Source organism: Pseudopipra pipra, chromosome 5 (genome assembly GCF_036250125.1).
Source record: "Pseudopipra pipra isolate bDixPip1 chromosome 5, bDixPip1.hap1, whole genome shotgun sequence".
Lineage (NCBI taxonomy): Eukaryota > Metazoa > Chordata > Aves > Passeriformes > Pipridae > Pseudopipra > Pseudopipra pipra.
The window spans coordinates 12,912,664-12,930,823 of record NC_087553.1 but is presented as its reverse complement, the minus strand read 5'-3'; the positions used below and the strand labels follow the sequence as shown (position 1 = coordinate 12,930,823).

Sequence of the window (18,160 nt, the reverse complement as noted above, 5' to 3'; positions counted from 1 at the left end):
TCTAAAGCTGTGAAAATTATTATGTCCTAAAAAGTGCCATAATCTGAAGCTGCAAGCATTATAAAACATATCATGCAGCAGAATTTTAAATATATTTTTAGAAACAACTCTTAAGGTGATAGTCATGAAAACTGCCTCCCCATCCTTGCTAATAAAGAGTATCAACACATGGTATGCACTCTGAGCAGACTGAAATAGAAACTTTTAAATTATAAGAGAATAACTATTTCATTGTACAACCTGAAACGGAGAAAGCTTTTTCACTGACAACAACCAGTCATTGTCACATTTCCCTTTCCCTTCAGATAAACACTTTGAAGAAAAGGCTTCTTAACTGTTTCAGAAACAAAGAACTTGGGGGGGAAAAAAATCAATTGATAAATGGAAAAAGTGTTCCCTGGGCCAGCTGATAATTTTAGACAGTGAATGTATCATCAGACCATTCACATTCCTGTCAAGGTTAATTTAAGAAAATACAACTTCACAGCACGAGTTCTCACTGTGTGTAAGTATGCTCAAGGACAATCATGGGAAAAGGCCGAACTCCTTGTCTAGTACTATCAAGAAAGAGAACTATGCAATGTCCTGTTTTGCAATATGGTGTTAAAAACTCTCTCATCTACCTTGCCCTTATCACACATCTGATTACATTATGGAAACCCTTACATGGCTTCTTATTTCTCCCAAAGCCATTACGAATCCTGCAGTAAATAGTATTATTATTGTGTTGTTTAGAGAAGAGAAATCACCACCTCATGGTCCCATTAAATTAAAAACAGTATCATCACTGCAAGACAATCTTTTGGGACATGAAGTCGGGGCCAGATAGGAAAACCCCTTTTGTCATGCAAATTAAAAAACCCCCAACAAACCCAGCCCCCCTTCTGTTTAAGTCTCCTTCCCCACCAAAAATATCCAGGTCTGGCAACACAGGTCTTCACCCACAGCATGGTAAGAGTGCTGTTGGCAGCAGCAACAGCTGCTGAAGGAGTTCTTTCAGAAAGAGCTGAAGGGCAAGAGGGGAACCATTTCTGTGACCATTTCATTCTTTGGTTCCCCCTGTGCTGTCAGCAGGAGTCTAAGGTGTGGCTGTCACTTCCAGACAGAAAATCACCATTTTTTTCACCAGAGAGGCAAATCTGTCAGCAGATGTATTAATCACAGGTTGTTCCTTTCCAATGCCACAGGCCAACTTTCCTAACTGTGTGTAAAGCCTTGAAAGCAGAGCTCAGCAGCCCGAGCTGCTGTCAAGCAGAGGCACAAAACAGAGGCAGAAGCTGCAGCTCGTTAAGGAAAGGACTGTACCCCAGCTCCTGAGCACACTGGCTTGCAGATCAGACACATCCCATCAATAAAGTGACTAGAATTATCTTGCCTCTGTGAAAAGAAGCCTTTCCCAGATCTTTCTGGGAAGTCTTGTGTGCAGCCAGAACAAGAATGATCCTCTTTTTCATAGTACTCTTGAAAGGCTGCAGACTTTGCTACAGTGGTGGAAACCAACACCTAGGCCAAGAGCAAACACCATAGCTCCAAAGCCTCTTCAAAACAAGAGCCAGAAATTGTATAACCACTATGAAAATATACCTTCCTTTTCACTGTACATTGTTCTTTGTTACACAAGCTACACTGGACTGTTGTCTTCTTTTCTAATTTTCAATTACCTATTGTTTAAAGAGCAATACTTCAGACTAGTTTTGTCCGTTTCTGCTGTAGCTATGTAACACTTCTTCACAATCAGTGGTCAAATGACCAATCAGGATGAACAAAGCACAGCAGAAAGTTTGGGGTGGCAGACCCCATTATCCCCAAGCTACAGCTCACAGGATCCCCTTCTTGTGTCTTGTGGTAGGAGAGCTGTGATGATTTCTGAGAAGTGGTGAGCCACTGGAAGCCAAAATTACTTGAACAGATCTACCACAGACCACATGGGATCACATCCTTTGCAAGCTTTGCATCCAAAGACTTTGCATTCTATATTGCTGACTAATCAGGGCGGTTTGGAAAGCAGCAACACCGGACAGGAAATCCAGCTCTGAGGCTAATCTCAGTTCCACTTGACCTCACAATCTAAGAACACAACACTTTCTTATTCTATTAACAATTTCCAACCCTTATTTATCAGGCATACTGAGAGCTCTAATTTTAAATCAGTGTTTAAAATATGGATCAGTCCAAAAGAGGTCAGTAAGCCAAACTGCACTGATCCCACCCTTAAAAAAATCAGGTATGATCAGAAGCCCAAGTACTGAAAAACAAAGCATTCCATCCTTACTATTTGGTGAAGTTATTCAACAGCAGTGTTGTAAAAGAGCAAGGATACAGAAAGCCATCTCTTGGAAAACAGCATCCACACCACTGCGGGTTGAAGGCAAGGATTCTGACAAACATCCCATAAGCACACCACCTAGTGTGTCTGACTAACAGTTTATTAAATCTGTCAAACCCAATATCCTCTAAAGCACAATCACTGGAAGAAACCCAGGGAAAACTCACAGACCACCGAACTGTCATGCAAACTGAACCACTTTTATTTATCCAGCAGAAGGGGGCAGGGGGGAAGGCAGGAAAGGGAAGGGAAAGGAAACTGGGGAAAGCAATAGTTGGAGCAGAACACATACACCCATGACTGCACAGAAGTCTTCTGCTTCTACTAGACCTCGAGGCACTTCAAAACATGGTCAGAATTAGCACAGTCCTGCACTGACCCTGTCTCCCAAGGCTGTTAGTTTTTGTGTGCAGAAAGAAGCAGGTAAATGGGAATTGCCCTACAAGTACAGGTACTTAACAAGTTCTGCTTATCAAGTGCTCTTTCCTGCTCAAAATTTACAGGAAAGAAAACATGTTACTGATTCACTTCAGTGTCAAAACAGCTGCAGACTGCAAAAGCAATATTTATCTTACACCTCCACTCCCCTTCCAGGGGAGCTGTGTTTGTCAATCACAAGAAATAGGACTGTTCCCACTCGAATATATCAGACTCCAACCCTGCAGTTAGACCTGAAGGACTTAAAAGGATGTAGTCAGCTTAAATATTTTAAATAAGTTAATAAAAAGTGAAGCTATTGTCGTGTGTGCTTTAAACAAAGTACAAAGATTTAAAAAAAAAAAACAAAACAGTTGTACTTTCTCCCTCGTGTTTACCTGATGTTCATAAGGCTCTTGTGAATAAGGGAGAATGTATTTCTGAAATCAACACTATCAAACATACCAGCTCTCTTCCCTACATCCTTCTTTTCTCTCTTGGCATACCCCAGCCAGGAACAAAGCAAGATGAGAGTGTGTGGCTATTTCCTCAATGATTCCCTGCTGGGTGCAAGGAAAAGGAAGCTGTTCATTTGGACTCAGAGGGAAGAACGGAGGTACTTTCCATAGGCAGACAAAGAGCAAACTGGGACAAGGAACCAGTGGGTTAGGAGGAACTGAGGTTGGGACTAAGGAAGCAAGGTGACTAAGAATCCAAACTACTAAAGAAGAACAGAAGAAGGGACAGGGGAAAAGGGGTAAAGAGTTAAGGGAGAAGGCAGATTTGAGAAGATACGACCTACAATTTTCCAGACAAATAATGCTGGGCAGAAGAGGGAGCAGAGCCCAAACATTTTGGAAGAAGGCCAAAGGCAGGGATTTAGGCTGTGGAGACTGTGTCAGTGGGAAGACCAGAGGAGAAGTAGCTAGTGGGGAGGAACAGGAGGTCCGAAAGGCAGAATGCTAGGATTTCTTTGTCAAGAAGGTGGGATTAAAATTAAATGCCTGAGAAAGAGAAACTGGGACTGAGAATTAAAATGGAAGTGGGGAAAGGAGCTCTGGATAAAAAAAGACAGGATTAGGACAAGGACTGTCTAGAAATAGGGTGTAAAGGGACAAAGAGTGTATATCCACCAGACCACTGCATCCTTCCACTATCTGGCTCAGAATCCATGTTTTCAAGTCTCACCATTCCACAGCTGCCAACAAACATCTGTGAAATCCACTGAAATCCACTGTGTCCCATTTCTTCTCCATAAGGATCTACACAGAGGATGACAACCTAGTGTTGCTACTAGTTATTCCATAAGGGCATGAGACAAGAGTTCTCTATGGTAGACCTAAAAGCTACAAGTCTCTTGATATATCAATATAATACAAAGCCTTAATTTCAGTTGACTTTGCAACCTTTGTAGTGTTCTTTTAACATAACCACAAGCACAATATACACACGGGAATAATTACTCAGAATTGAAATGTGACCATCTGTAGCATGAAATGAAACATCTGCATCACAGCAACGGTACACAACATTTTAGAACAGGAAGAGAGGATTATGGCAACTGAGCAGAGCAAAGGGGGTAGTTAAGATAGCAATCTGTAATCCTGCAAACTGGAACTTGACCAGGATGTCAGCAGTTACCACTCCCTTGCAGAAGTTTGTTGCGCAATCTGTAACGACTACATGAAAACGCAACCCTCATCAGCGTAAAGAAAATCCAGAATAAACTAATGCCCTGATCATTAAAGAATTACTACCACTTTACAGATAACTTTTCAAAGCACTTTGCAATTTTTCTTATCGTTCTACTGACAGTGTGACTCCAGAGTCATGCCTAAGCCTCAGAGACACAGGTTGCCAGTAGAGTAGTAGTGCAGCCACCCCAGCTGCCCACGCAGCCACATGGTGCTCCAGAGGCAGCATCCTGCACAGGCATGTTAATTCTGAAGCTGAGCTCTAAATCTGCCACTAAATAGTGACAAGCATCATCAGAGCAATGTGTGCCTTCTGGCAAAAGTGTTCTAGCAGCCCCAAAAGCAAATATAAAGCAAACTACAGAGGCGACAAAATAATACTATAAAGCCACATACTCCAGGCTATTCGGGCTCGCTGCATTTAAAGGGATACTGCCCAATAAAGTTTTTTGTAAAATTTGTCTTGAAAAAGTATTTTTGAGACGAGCAGAAATTTGATGTAGTTTTAAGATGTATCAACTATTTAAAAAACCCCCCCCATGAATATTGTCTGACTGTCAGAAGCCCAAGTGACTGAGTCATCACACAACTCAAACCAGCCTGTTAAAAAATGACCACTCTGAGGTGACTCAGAGAAATGGAAAAGGCAAACACGCAAAAAAGATTAACATTTCCAATTAAGAATTTCTGCAACACAACAAATCTTTTAAGTGACAGTGTCCCTTTAAGTAAAGATTATTTTACTTGTCTTAAAGCCACTATTAGTGATTTTGATGGGATCGCTGTCTCTAAAGAGGCATTAGGAGGAGAGGCAGGAGGCAGGAGAGGTGTAGTGGAGATAGCATTAAACAGGGATAAGGGTCTGTTAAGTGTAATTCAGCATCACCCTTTTACAGCTCCTACTCTACACACATATGAGTATGGGCCAGCCCTGATGGATAAAACCAGCAAGAGGGTTTCAAAGTCTCTCTGCAGGAGATACCCCAGGAAAGAATGCCAGAGGGGCTGAACAGTGAATGAAGCACAGGGCTAGCAAAGGACTATCACATCAAAATTAGCACAGGGGAGCTGGGCAACCAATTAGGTCTACTAAGGAGAAAAGTCTCCCACTTCAAAATTTGAACTTGGGTGGATATTCTTAACTGGGATGTTTTTCAGTAAAAGTCTATTGTACCAGGACAATTTGGAGTCATTCCCAACAGACAGGTTGATACTACACGGGACAGCCTCCCTGGAGGAGGAGGAAAAAAAGACAGCTAAAAGCCTGGGCAAGATTATGTTTGAAGGATCAAATGCAGAACACAGTGAGCCAGGGGAAGACTTCCAGTGATGTGTCTTGGATCAGGCCTAGAGCATGTGGATCTCTCACTCTGCGGAGCTGGTCTGTAATGCACTCCCTCAAAAAAACCCACAGTTTAGATCAAGCAACTTTATACCCTGAAAGGCAAATGAGACCCTCAGATAACATGGCAACTGAGCAGACTATGCTTTCTCATGGATCTGCTGACAGACAGATGTGTTCACTTCGTAAGAAAAGATTTAGGGTGATTAAACTAGCAAGGGAAATTTTAATTTTCAAGATGGGCAAATGCTAAACAAATGCTGTTTGCAACCCAACAGTTATCAATCTACTAAGGGATTCAGGAAGTAACATTCATTAAAGAAATGCAGAACCATGGCAAAGAGTGATGATTCTTAAGTGAAAAAAAGAGCTAAACACTGTAACATGTTTTTGGCACTAAATGGAATACTAAAACAATAACATAGCAAGAAGCTTATTAGCTGTGTAATGATGCAAACTGGACTGACTGGAAACTAACAGCAGATTCCACCAAAAATGACTGGAATTCTTAATAGTAGATTCTTTCCTAACCTTACATTAAGACAAAACAAAAAAGAAGACATATCTGTCATCTACAAGTGTTTTCAAAGTCCCTTGAGGGAGCATTTTGGTTTTGTTAGATTGACAACACTCTGGCTTTTTTCAGAAGAAACAAACAAGCCTCAAAAGGGCAAGAGGGAGGAGGCAATGGCATGACTAATCCCTGACACTGCTGTTTGCTCTTGGGAGCAGGTCAGTTCCGCAGTTCCCTTCACGTGAAAATATTTTCCTAAAGAGAATTTCAATGGTAGAGTTGGACTTTGCAAAGTAGAAGCAAAAAACCAGAATGACCTTCCACTGCTAGCAGGGAAGGTGGGTAGAGTGAAAACAGTAAGCAAATTTTGAAATAACCAGCACTGTGGAAAATAGAAGAGGGAGCCTTACACATGGTTTGTGGAGCATGCCAGGATCTCCTCTTCCCGAGCTGGAAAAGGGGTTCTGCTATAATCAGTCATGTGCAAGGGCTATTTCTTCTTGTTTGTGAGCCAAGGATGGGAGAAGTAGGTGAAGGGAAGGGTGGGGAGGAGTGTCAGCAGGGTTAGTGTCAGCAGGAGGTTCAGCCATACATACCACCCAGATGCAAGTCGATGAGGTCACTGTAATAAGACTCTCCCCAATAGTCTACAACAAGGAATTGGTGAAGACAGAGTTATTGAATCAGATACCCACCCTAGCCCCACACAATCAAAGCAATATATGAGAAAAAGACATAGAAACAAAAAAAAGGCAAACGAGACAGGTAGCTATAGACGTGGGCACACACACACATATATATATATATATATAAAACTATAGGTCTCTCTTTCTCTGTATATATACATATATGTACACACACACAAATATACCACAAACATATATGTTGGGAAGATGAGGAGAAAATTTCCAGCAGGCAGGCAAGGACTTCCAAGGGGGAAAACCAAGAAGTCTACACAGAGACACTTCACCTATTTCCGTCTGCACCAGTACCTGTCACTGAGGTCTCTCCTGTTCTTGCTGAGAAAAGCAGAGTTAATCTTGTTGGTTTCATGCTGAGCAATATGTCAGAAGGAGATAGTGTAAATTCTTAGGTCAGCTGCAGGAAAGGTGTAAGGATTGATTTCTTGGAGGCGAGTGAGTGAGGATGTGTGTACGGGACACGGGTGGAAGGCACTGAGCGCCGACACGAACGGCAAACGCGCCGGTGCAGGAAGATGGGATTGTGTGTTCCTGCTGATGCAGTCCCTGTGCCAAGGGAAGAACTGCACAGCAGTGTGGAGGACAGAGATGTGTATTTCCACAGCTCCTAGAGACAGGTGCATGAGTCCAGGGCTGTGGAACATTTTGTTGGGAAAAGACAGATGGGAGTACTGAGAGCAATATTTCTCACTGCATACGATTCGCTTGATGTAAAGAGGTGGCTCTTAAATTTTTCAGTATTGATCTGACAGTAGGAGACGTTTCCCAAGCTCTTAAAAATGACTATCAAGGTTTATGCTAAAGGGAGAAAAAGAAAGGTTCCAGAAATTTCTGATTTGACATATTTTTAAGTTAATAATTGAAAAAAATAAAAATCCACACAGGAATTCAAAGTCATTAGCATGTCCAAACAGGCGAATGCACTATAATACGAAGTACTTTTGTGTTAGTAACATTACCTTACATTAATTAACTCAAGGTGTCTCTTGGGACACCACAGAAAACTGGGAAAATTCTTCACTGAGATCCTGCTTTACCTTTGCAGTGAAATATCATGATGCAGGAGGAAGGGGGGGGTAGGAAAAAAAGGGATGACAAAAGCTTAGACCACCTGAATATGACAAACTTGCCACCTGAAATAGAGCTTACATTGTCACTCAAAATAGAGCTTACATTCCAAATCATTCATTCCTGCTATGAATGCAACTATCAAAGGCTGAGATTTTCAAAGATAATCACAGAGAACACATTAAGGCAATTAAATAATCATAGGGTGTGAGATCATTTCCAGAATCAGACACTAAATGTTCAATTGAGCATTCAGCTTTTAAAAGAATAGAAGACCAACTGTGCCTTGCCTGAGGCTGAGCTAATTTAAAACAGGAAAAGACAATGAGGTAGCCAGAAGGTGCAATTATTTTGTCAAAAATTAAAGTTGATGGTGACCTCCAAAATGTTTCTGAGTTTGATTAGTTGAGGAGGAAGTCTCATCCTATAAATATTCCAACTTGACAACTATTAGAAAATGGGTGAAATTCCTGGAAAGAATACTGAGCTGCCAGTACCTATTCCTTAAACTAACTGTAACCTCTCAGGACAGCAGGGCATAGCCGAGAAGAATTTATTGACAGTCTGGTCAGCATAAGTCACTTGACAATAACATATTAAGGATGATGGAAAATTGATGGAAAATAGAAGCAAAATTATTCCAAGTAAAGACATTTTTACTTAAGAGTTTGTTTTCTTCCCAGTCCAACTGAAAAATACTTTTTTATAAAAAATGGAAAGTGATCCAGATCTGAGGTAAGTTAACAGAAGACCTCTACAGGAGAAAAATTTGAAATTCTTTGCAGACAGGAAAGATGACTAAAAGTCAACATACTAAAAGATGATAAGAGAATGAGTTCAGATGGTCTTCTCTATCTTCTTCTATAATACAAAAATAAAAGAATCATTACAAGTTACAGAATTCTGTTCCTTCTGTCAGAATTTTATAGTGGGAAACCACTGCTATCTAAAACTCCATATTTAAATGCTTGTCAGTGAGTGACTTGTGCTTTCCCTACAGAGCCCAATATGTTCTCCTAGAACCAGTTAATACTGGTTGCTGTCTATGGAAGAGCCATTACTTCAATCCTGCACTGCAATCCTTCTCTGTTTATGTGGACAAGGTATGTGCACAGGAGACTCTCACCCTCCCCCATTGCTTCTCATTAAGTACAAGTTTATAAAGAGATTTTTTTTTTTAGGTGGCAACACCACTTTATACACTGTCTTTCCCTTTTCAAACTTCTGTTTTCATGGTTTCATTAGGGGAGGGACTGATCAGAGACAAGGCCATGACTCCACATCTTTACACGATGGTTCTGGCTGAATGTTAGGTCAGTGTCTCGCACAGTGCAGATAACAAGAACATTATATTACTCTCTTGAATAATTAATGGATATTGGAGGCAGAAATTTACTGTATTTAGGAAATATGATGCCATAGACCTTTTGTTATTCTACTGCAAACATATGTAAAATGTCTGGAAAAAGGAGGCTCTCTACAACTACCTGAAAGGATGTTGCAGACAGGTGGGGGTTGATCTCTTATCCCAAGTAACAAGCAAGAGAACAAGAGGAAATGACCTCAAGTTGTGCCAGGGGAAGTTTAGATGGGACAGCAGGGAAAATTTCCTCATGGAAAGGGTTGTAAAGCACTAGAAGAGGCTGCTCAGGGAAGTGGTTGAGTCACCATCCCTGGAGGTATTTAAAAGATGTGTGGATGTGGCACTTGGGGACCTGGTTCAGTGGTGGGCTTGGCAGTGCTGGGTTAATGGTTGGACTCCTCATCTTAGAGGTCTTTTCCAACCTAAATGATTCTATGATTCTATGGCCATGCAAGAGTAGCTAAAGAGGTGAAGCATGAAATTATTCATAATGTGTTTCAGGCAACACAGGTTAGAACATGCCAGGTTTTTCCCCCAACAGAATGCGTTCCTTGTTAATCACCTGAAAAAAGTGAAAGAATTGAGGATGGGGAATTCTTTATGTCAGAGCTAAGCTTCTGTAAACATAATGTAGGACCTGTTGGCAGAAACATGTTGCAAGAGCAAAGCACGCCCTAGAGAATTCCTGAAGAAAAGAGATTTCAATTTTGCAAAGGGTGACCTACAATTTCACAACTCTGCTTGAAAATTCACAAATACATAAGCTCATCTAAAACTGCTTCCATTTAGGAGAGCTGAGAGCAAGAAGTTAGTTAGACAAAGGTTTAATTCTGCAGCCTCCCATACAAAATACTAATTCTTACTTTTGGTCATATTCTGCCCTCTCTGAACATTTTTCAGTCATTCTGTAATGAGAGAGCACTCTACCACGAATAATGTTTCCTCAGCTACTAAGATCTGTGACTTGTGCTGGCATGCCTGACATGAAAGATGGACTTCCAGGTGAAAAGAAGAAAAATGGAAAGAACCATTAGATATAATGGAGGTGGGTTTAGTAAGGGCAGTGACTGGCAGGCCAGAGAACAGAGTAGGACTACACAGGAACACACAGCATAAGGAAGGAGGCACCACCACAAAGACAGAATATTTGCACAAGGCTATTTTTCTGAACCCACAAATGAAAAAGACATTCTGATCATAAAACCATTGAAGTCCTCAAGACTGTTCTTCACACTATTTGCTTTGGTGACCACTCAGTCCTGCTGCTTTGGCACACCCTTATGGAGCATCAGACATACCTAATTCTGTCCAAATAGTAACTGATGGGAAGTCCCAACAGACTTTCTCTCTGGTGAACCTTCACTGCTTAATCACATTCCATCTTCACAGACATAGAGGTGGCTCTTCAATCCAAGCAACAAGCAAACATTTTCCAAACACCTGTTCCACTACTGCCATTTCTGAACTCTGACTCTTCTAGTCAGGTACATAATCCTGGGCCTGTCAGGTGTACACACACTGCATTTGCCTGTTGGATATTTGACTCCTTGCAATTGAGGATTTTTTTTTCCAAATCATTATACTACTATCAGCATTATCTGAACCAGGTACTCCTCCACTCATATGCTTGCCAGATCAGATGATACTCATTCAATTTAATTTCAAGTACACATAATCTTTCTTGAACAGCTTGACATGGATACCTTTCAGTACACGTGTGCACTTCTGCTCTGCACAACTTTGTCAGAAGTAGCCAGTGTGCTGGGCTGTGCAGTGAGGAAGATGTTCTGTGATGGTCCCTTGTAAGGACACTGCCTTGATAATCCAACAAAATAGAGAAAGCACACACAGTTTCACAATTATTTCCTTAACATACAAACAAGGTTCTCTTACTGTGACAACTTTGTGTGAATGGCAGGTAGGAAACCCCTGCAATTTTCTAGCTGTAGTACCCAGTAATATGCAGAAACAGTCAGACAGCCATTATTAGTAGCTGGAGCATTACCTCCTAAGCCTCAGGCAAAGGTAAGTGAACTAAGTCTCTGCCAATAGGGAAGTTCCAGAATTAGAAGAAACACAGGAAAAACAAGGCCTCAGAAAGATAGCAGAAAAGGGAGAATGGATTCACATTGGACTCTATCTCTAGGCTATAAAGGTCCATTTGTCTCTAAAATCCAAACAGCTATGGACTACTGCACAAGCACTTGATAAGAAAACATGAAAAACAAACCAAGCTGTGATGGATACCTGCTTCTCCTCGAAGGGCCTTCTCCACAGCAACTCCTCTCTCCTCAAGTTGCCTCTGCTTCTCTTCCACTTGTTCAAGCTGTCGCTGGATAATCTGTTCAGAGAAGAATGGAGCAGAACCTCACCAAAAGCAATTCTCCTGCTCTATCTGCAGCACACATCCAGCACTGAGTGACTTCAGTCAAATTTGCCTACCCAGAAACAAGTATTTGTATTCAACAATACACTGCTTCAAAAGCATCACAAATCCTCCCCACTCCATTGCATCTGATCCCTTAAATTTGAAAACACCTTGATATTCACTTATTTGCTACAACTCCTATCACCTTCATAAACACTGAACTGAAAGGTGATTCTACTCAGTCAGCTGAGCCCCTAACTTGAGATTTTAACAAATCCCATCACCTACAGATGATGTCGATAGTTTTCTAGCAGATTCTGTGGTAATTAAATGTTAATTTGGTAACACTTCATCCACCAGCATAATCCAGCAAAGCAATGATAGGTGCAGCTCCATCAGGTATTATCTGAGTATCACTGCTCCATTCAGTGCATGATGCTTCACTCATCTCCAGATAGAGAGGTGTTTTGGGCATTATTTTTCTAAATGTAAAATCATCATGATAAGTTTTGTGCCACTGCTCAGTGGCATGATACCAAATTTGAAAGAGGGAGCAGGAGCAGGGACACTCATCCAGAAACAGAGGAAAGTTCTGTCTCTGGCTTCTCTTCTGACACACTCAGAGGAATGTCAGGATCATGGTGCTCTCACACAGAGAGGACAAGAGGACTGTGACTGTGAGACGCTACCTGAGCTCTGTGTAACCTCTTTAGCTCCTCTTGCTTGGCTTGTCTACGGGCGGCTTTCTGCACCCGCCGGGTCAGCTTGGCGTTCAGCTCCTCTTCTGTGTAGGCCCTCTGAAGGAAGGAAAAACAGGAGCACATCTTATTCACATGTTCAGAGGTACAGGGGCAGGGGTGACCATTTTCTCTTCCAAAAATCTCAGAAGGGAGGTGTTCTGTCTTTGCCATGGCTGTGTCAAAAGTCAAGCTTCGGTAGGCAAAGGTGTTCACAGTGCAGTGAGCAATAATTTCAGGATCAAATCAGGAGTGAAGAAGCATATAAGCCAACTGCAAAGCTGTGCTTTTATATAACATCCCACCCCAGCCTTCCACTACTACATGAAACCTCTCTCCAAAGATAAAATCAATTTTTATTCTATTTCTCAATATTTAGCCAAAATGGATTTAGTTAAATCAATGAGTACTGTGTAGAGGGGTCATTTTGATTTTGTTCTAAATGAAGGTAAATGCTTGTCTACATGAACAGTTACAGCAGTGTAAGTTAAGAAATTATTATCGACTAGTGTAGTTGTATTGGAATTCCCTTCTCCCTATTATGTTCTGGAGCAAGAACTTCCATAGTTGGGATTTATACTGGTAATGACACCCTCTGTAAATTTGTGCAGCTTTTCAGTGATTCAAGAAGGCAAAAAGACATTTGAAAGCAGATTGACATTCTGGTGTGAGATGGGAAATCAAGAGCAACCCCACAAAACTTGCTGGTATACAACACAGGAAACAACCCTTTAACTAAAATTAGAATGTGACACCACCAGAAGCCACTCAAAAGGAGAAAAGCTATTTTTGTAAAAATAGAAAGGTTTTCCTCCTTTTCTGTCAGTGAAACTAGTTTAAAAATAAGTCTTTTTAACACTACTGAAATTGGGTTTAGTATCTTTTCAGATAGACTAGTTGGATGTGTTGTAGTCTAGGAGGGCTTACAGAGTTCCATTGAGTCTTAAGAGTGTCAAAAAAAAAATCACAACTGCATTTAGCGAACTACAGTGAAGAAAAGGACTGTTTTCTCATGTATATGTATGTAAGCTTTAAGGGACTGCTGTAAACAGATGTATTCCACTTCTGGAAAGTGATCTCCTCCATGGACTGTCAACTTTAAGAACAGAATGTTAAGTCAGACCACCCTGAAATTTGCTTTATCTGGTTATTGTACTGCTACAATGGTCAGTCTACCTCTGGTTTATTTTTCCTAGTGAACAGAATTCAAGGTAGGATCACAGCTCAATTAAAAATCCCTCAGGTAGGTCGTTGGAAAGCACCACTGTTAAAGCTTCAAGAAGCCAACACTTTACTCTTTCTTCCTTTCTTTTAAAACATGAAATCCACAATGATACCCAAATCAGAAGGTAAAATGACAGAGGGTGTGACTTTCCTACCCCACGTAACACTGTTGTGACTGTGAAGACAGGACAGTAAGAATTTCAGAATGCAGCAACTTCTGCCTTGATTTTAGCTTGATACAGAGTTTCACTCAGATTGAGTGAAACAATTTTGAAGGATGCTGATTAAAGTGTGATGATTCACTTGAACTTACATTCTAAATATTAAAAAAAAAAAAAAAAAAAATATGCAAACGTATTTAACTGCCTTGAGAACCAATTTGCCCTGAAGCTCACAGATCATCCACATCACTGTACAGTGGTGCACTGATAAACACATGCATTCTGACCAGACAGACATTTCGGAGCTTAATGCATTTTTGGTAGACAACTTCTACAGAGAATTTGCTGCCCATGTCTGCCACCATCTCAGGCATGCACAGTCAATGTCGGTGGTGTTAGTGCACATGTGGTGGGGAGCTATGGATCCAATGGGTTAATACAGGGACATGCAATGCAACAATGGCCAACTAGTGGGAATGGAGACACTACCTTTGACGAGTATGATCTCTTGAATGCCAAGGCGTGTGGTACATAGATCGACTTTAAAGGGGGAATGGTAAAGGGAAAAAAAAAAATAAAACGTACAAAAATGAAGCAAAATCAGTTCAACATTGAAAACAGATGCACAGTAATAAAACAAAGTGGTTTTTCAATGAAACAAATTTATGCAAATGCTGAATGTGACCCAGACTGACGAAGCACAATGGAACTTCTGCCCACAAAATCAAGTTTCTAGCACTCTCCTGAAAGCAACTAGTTTTGGCAGCCTCTTTAAAGATATCAACCTGGAAATACCTTTTTCTAGAGAATTATTTGGCCTTTATCTACCTGCAGTTTTAATGTCCACTGAGCAAGTATAGGCACAAAATTTTGGCTTAGGATTTGGAATAATGACTTATGCTTGGTCTGAACTGGTTCAGCCAAACGTGTATTACTCTGTCACACAATTCTCCATTTAAAATTTGATTTACAGTCTCTCCTAGGAGTTGTGTTTATTCCATGGTTTTAAATTATCTCTATTTCATAGAAAATACAATTTGCATTTAACTAACATATTAAATCTTCCTCACTGCTTTGTGAACTAAGAAACTGCAGACGGACTCAGAGTGCGTTATGTGTCCTGCAGTAATGGAATCTCCTTGTCTAAAAGGAGGGCCTCCAAAGATCCTGAGGAGCTAAAATTGAGGGAAATGAGGGGGAAAAGGAAGGGGAAAAGGAAGGGGAAAAGGAAGGGGAAAAGGAAGGGGAAAAGGAAGGGGAAAAGGAAGGGGAAAAGGAAGGGGAAAAGGAAGGGGAAAAGGAAGGGGAAAAGGAGAGGGAAATCACTACTTTCTGTACCCAAATATAAGGCAAGTAAAGTTCTTAGCATTTAGAAGAGAGGTGACTTTCCCTTCATGCCATGAAGTACAGAAGGCATTGTGCCACTCGGGGTGAACAGGCAGCATTTTGCACTTTCACATTGAATTAACTAAAACCAGTCACAAATGAAAAGCCAGAGAACAACACCAGCACGTTTGCAAACTCCAGTAAAAAGCAAGCTACCTGTGGCAGTAAAACACACGTCTGACCACAACACCACAACTGCACAGGAACAATGACAAACACACAGTGACACACACCTACAAACACGAGACCCAGAGGGCATTTACATTAGGAATTCTTTGCAAGATGCTTCTCTTGAAAGCCACTACATTAAACAACACTGAATTAATTCACTTCTGATCACAAAGAACAGGCTAAACAGAGCAGGCTGTCTGGGAAGCAAAGGTCACTACAATTATCAAAAAAGCAGCACAAACAGAATTTCAGTTCAGAGGAGGGGGTTCACATAAAAGTTATGTAGCACACACAGTAAAGTCAGTTCTTACCCATAATAAGTAGCATGCAGTTTGTGACTTAAAAAATATCACCCCTTTCCCCAAATCAGTACAAACCCAGCTTTGTCAGTCTCGAAGTTTGGTTACATTTCTTTTGACAACAAGGCATTCCAGTGTTTGCACATATGTTCTACATCCTTGGACAGGATGCAATGAAACCAGGCAAGGGGAGTTCTCAGATCTGTACCCTCTAGATAAATGCATTCTCAAAACTGTTCTTCAGAAAACAGGCAGATGCTGAGCAAACAAATTCCTAACGTAACTTCAGCAACAGCAAATGAGAGAGAAGGAGGCACCACCACCATACCCTTGGCAGAGCTTGCAAGACAATTTTGGTATTAGGAATCCAGGCATCTGCCACTGTCACTTATCATCCTCTCCAGTGCTTAGTGACATTTTTTCTACAAAAGTCATTTGAAATCGAAGTAGCTCAGCATAGAAAAAAAAAGTGACCATTAAGGTACATCGAAGTCTGAAAACAAGGCTGGACCTTACTGCAGCCTTGGCTCCTTCCGAAGGAGTTCACAAGACAGAGCAGTGACTCTGTAACTCTTATCTGAACCCCAGGTATTGGGTATCTGTCCTCTGCTGGCCCCAGGTACCTCGTTCTTCTGCATCTCTGGGAAAATGCAGAATTTCTCATGAAACGCCTTGAGGGCATGCAAGGAGGAATGGAAGGGGGAGAGAAAAAAGGGAATAAAATAAAAACAAAATAATCTTCCTCTCAGAAGAGATCTAGACCAACTAGGGAAAAAGATTAAAAGAGAGATAAGTAAATACAGAAAATTCCTATTTAGTTCATCAATTCCTTCCACCAGCTTTAAATTCATTAGTTATTCTATTTCATTTTACTACATATACATAAGAAGCATTTCATATGACACTTTAATTTGCAGTATTTCCACACCTTTGCCATCTGAGCCAAGTATCAACTAGAGCCTGGCATCTGAGACTGATTTGTGCACACTGGAGGACAGGTTTGAGACAGGAAGGCACAGAGCACTGTGTCTGTGACATTACCCTCTCAGATGCTCTCTTCTTCTTGAGCTGTTCTAACATGTGTACCAGGCACCACCAGGGAGGGACTGTGGGAACACAGCTTTCACTCTTCAGTACCAGAAGAGCTTTAGTGTTTGATGGGGCCAATAAAATCTCTACTTATTCCTCCAAACCTTGTCAATTCTGTCTAGCGGAGCTTAGAGGTTCTCGGAATGAAAGCAGGGCTCTTCATTACTATGATCAACCAGTTCCTTAAATTTTTCCCCTGTTTTTGCATTAATAGTGCCATTCTAAAATTGAATTAAATAGTTTAAAAGCAACTAACTTCGGAACTTTGCTCTCATCATTTATTTTCCACATATAAGTATGTGCAAATAAACCAAATCCTTATACTAGATCCTTAGGCCGGTGAGGAGGGTGCACAGAAAGCTCACTACCCTGGACTTCAGGAGAGCAGACTCAGGCTTCTTCAGGGATATGCTTAGTAGAGTGCCATGGGATAAAGCCCTGGAGGGAGGAAGGGGCCCAAGAAAAGTGGTTAATATTCAAGGATCACCTCCTCCAAACTCAGGAGCAATGCATCCCAACAAAAAGGAAGTCAAGCAAAAATGCTGGGAGGTCTGCACGGATGAACAAGGAGCTTCTGGACAAATTCTAGAAACAAAAAGGAAGCCTACAGAGAGTGGAAGCAAGGAAAGGTAGCCTGGGAGGAATATAGAGAAATTCTCCAAGCAGCCAGGGATCAGGTTAGGAGAGCTAAGGCCCTGACAGAATTAAATCTGGCAAGGGACATCAAAGGCAATAGGAAAGCTTCTACAGGTACATCAGGGATAAAAGGGAAAATATGGGCCCTCTCTGGAAGGAAACTGAAGATCTGGTTATCTAAGATATGGAAAAGGCTGAAGTAATCAATAGCTTTTTTGCCTTGATCTTCACCAGCAAGTGCTCCAGCCACACCATCCCAGTCACGGAAGGGAAAGGCATGGATTGGGAGAATGAAAAAATGCCCAAGGCAGGAGAAGGTCAGGTCTGAGACCACCTAAGGAACCTGAAGGGACACAAGTCCATGGGACCATGGGTTCTGAAGGACCTGGCAGAGGAAGAGCCTAAGCCACTATCCATCATATTTGAGAAGCTATGGCAGTCTGGTGAAGTTTCCACTGACTGGAAAAGGGGAAACATAATCCCCATTTTTAAAAAGGGGAAAAAGAAACACCTGGGGTACTACAGCCCAGTCAGTCACCTCTCAGTGCCCAGCAAGATCCTCCTGGAAACTATGCTAAGGCACATGGGAAATAAGGAGGTGATTGAGGACTGTTGCTTCATTAATGGCAAATTGTGCCTGACCAATGTGGTGGGCTGAGAATGG

General features: G+C 41.3%; 1 protein-coding gene across 19 annotated transcripts in view; it reads right to left on the bottom strand.

The window, feature by feature from the left end:
• Positions 1-18,160, bottom strand: part of MICAL3 (microtubule associated monooxygenase, calponin and LIM domain containing 3) — a 182,361-nt gene that overhangs the window by 11,009 nt on the left and 153,192 nt on the right. For 15 of the 19 annotated variants that reach the window (XM_064654486.1, XM_064654484.1, XM_064654490.1 and 12 more), the window contains 3 exons: positions 14,405-14,455; positions 12,483-12,590; positions 11,673-11,766 (listed from right to left, as the gene is read on the bottom strand). In XM_064654486.1, the coding sequence (XP_064510556.1) occupies positions 11,673-11,766; positions 12,483-12,590; positions 14,405-14,455 (253 nt within the window). Of the gene's footprint in view, positions 1-6,889; positions 6,941-11,672; positions 11,767-12,482; positions 12,591-14,404; positions 14,456-18,160 lie in introns of all 19 variants that reach the window. The other 4 variants (XM_064654501.1, XM_064654487.1, XM_064654502.1 and 1 more) reach the window with 2 other exon arrangements.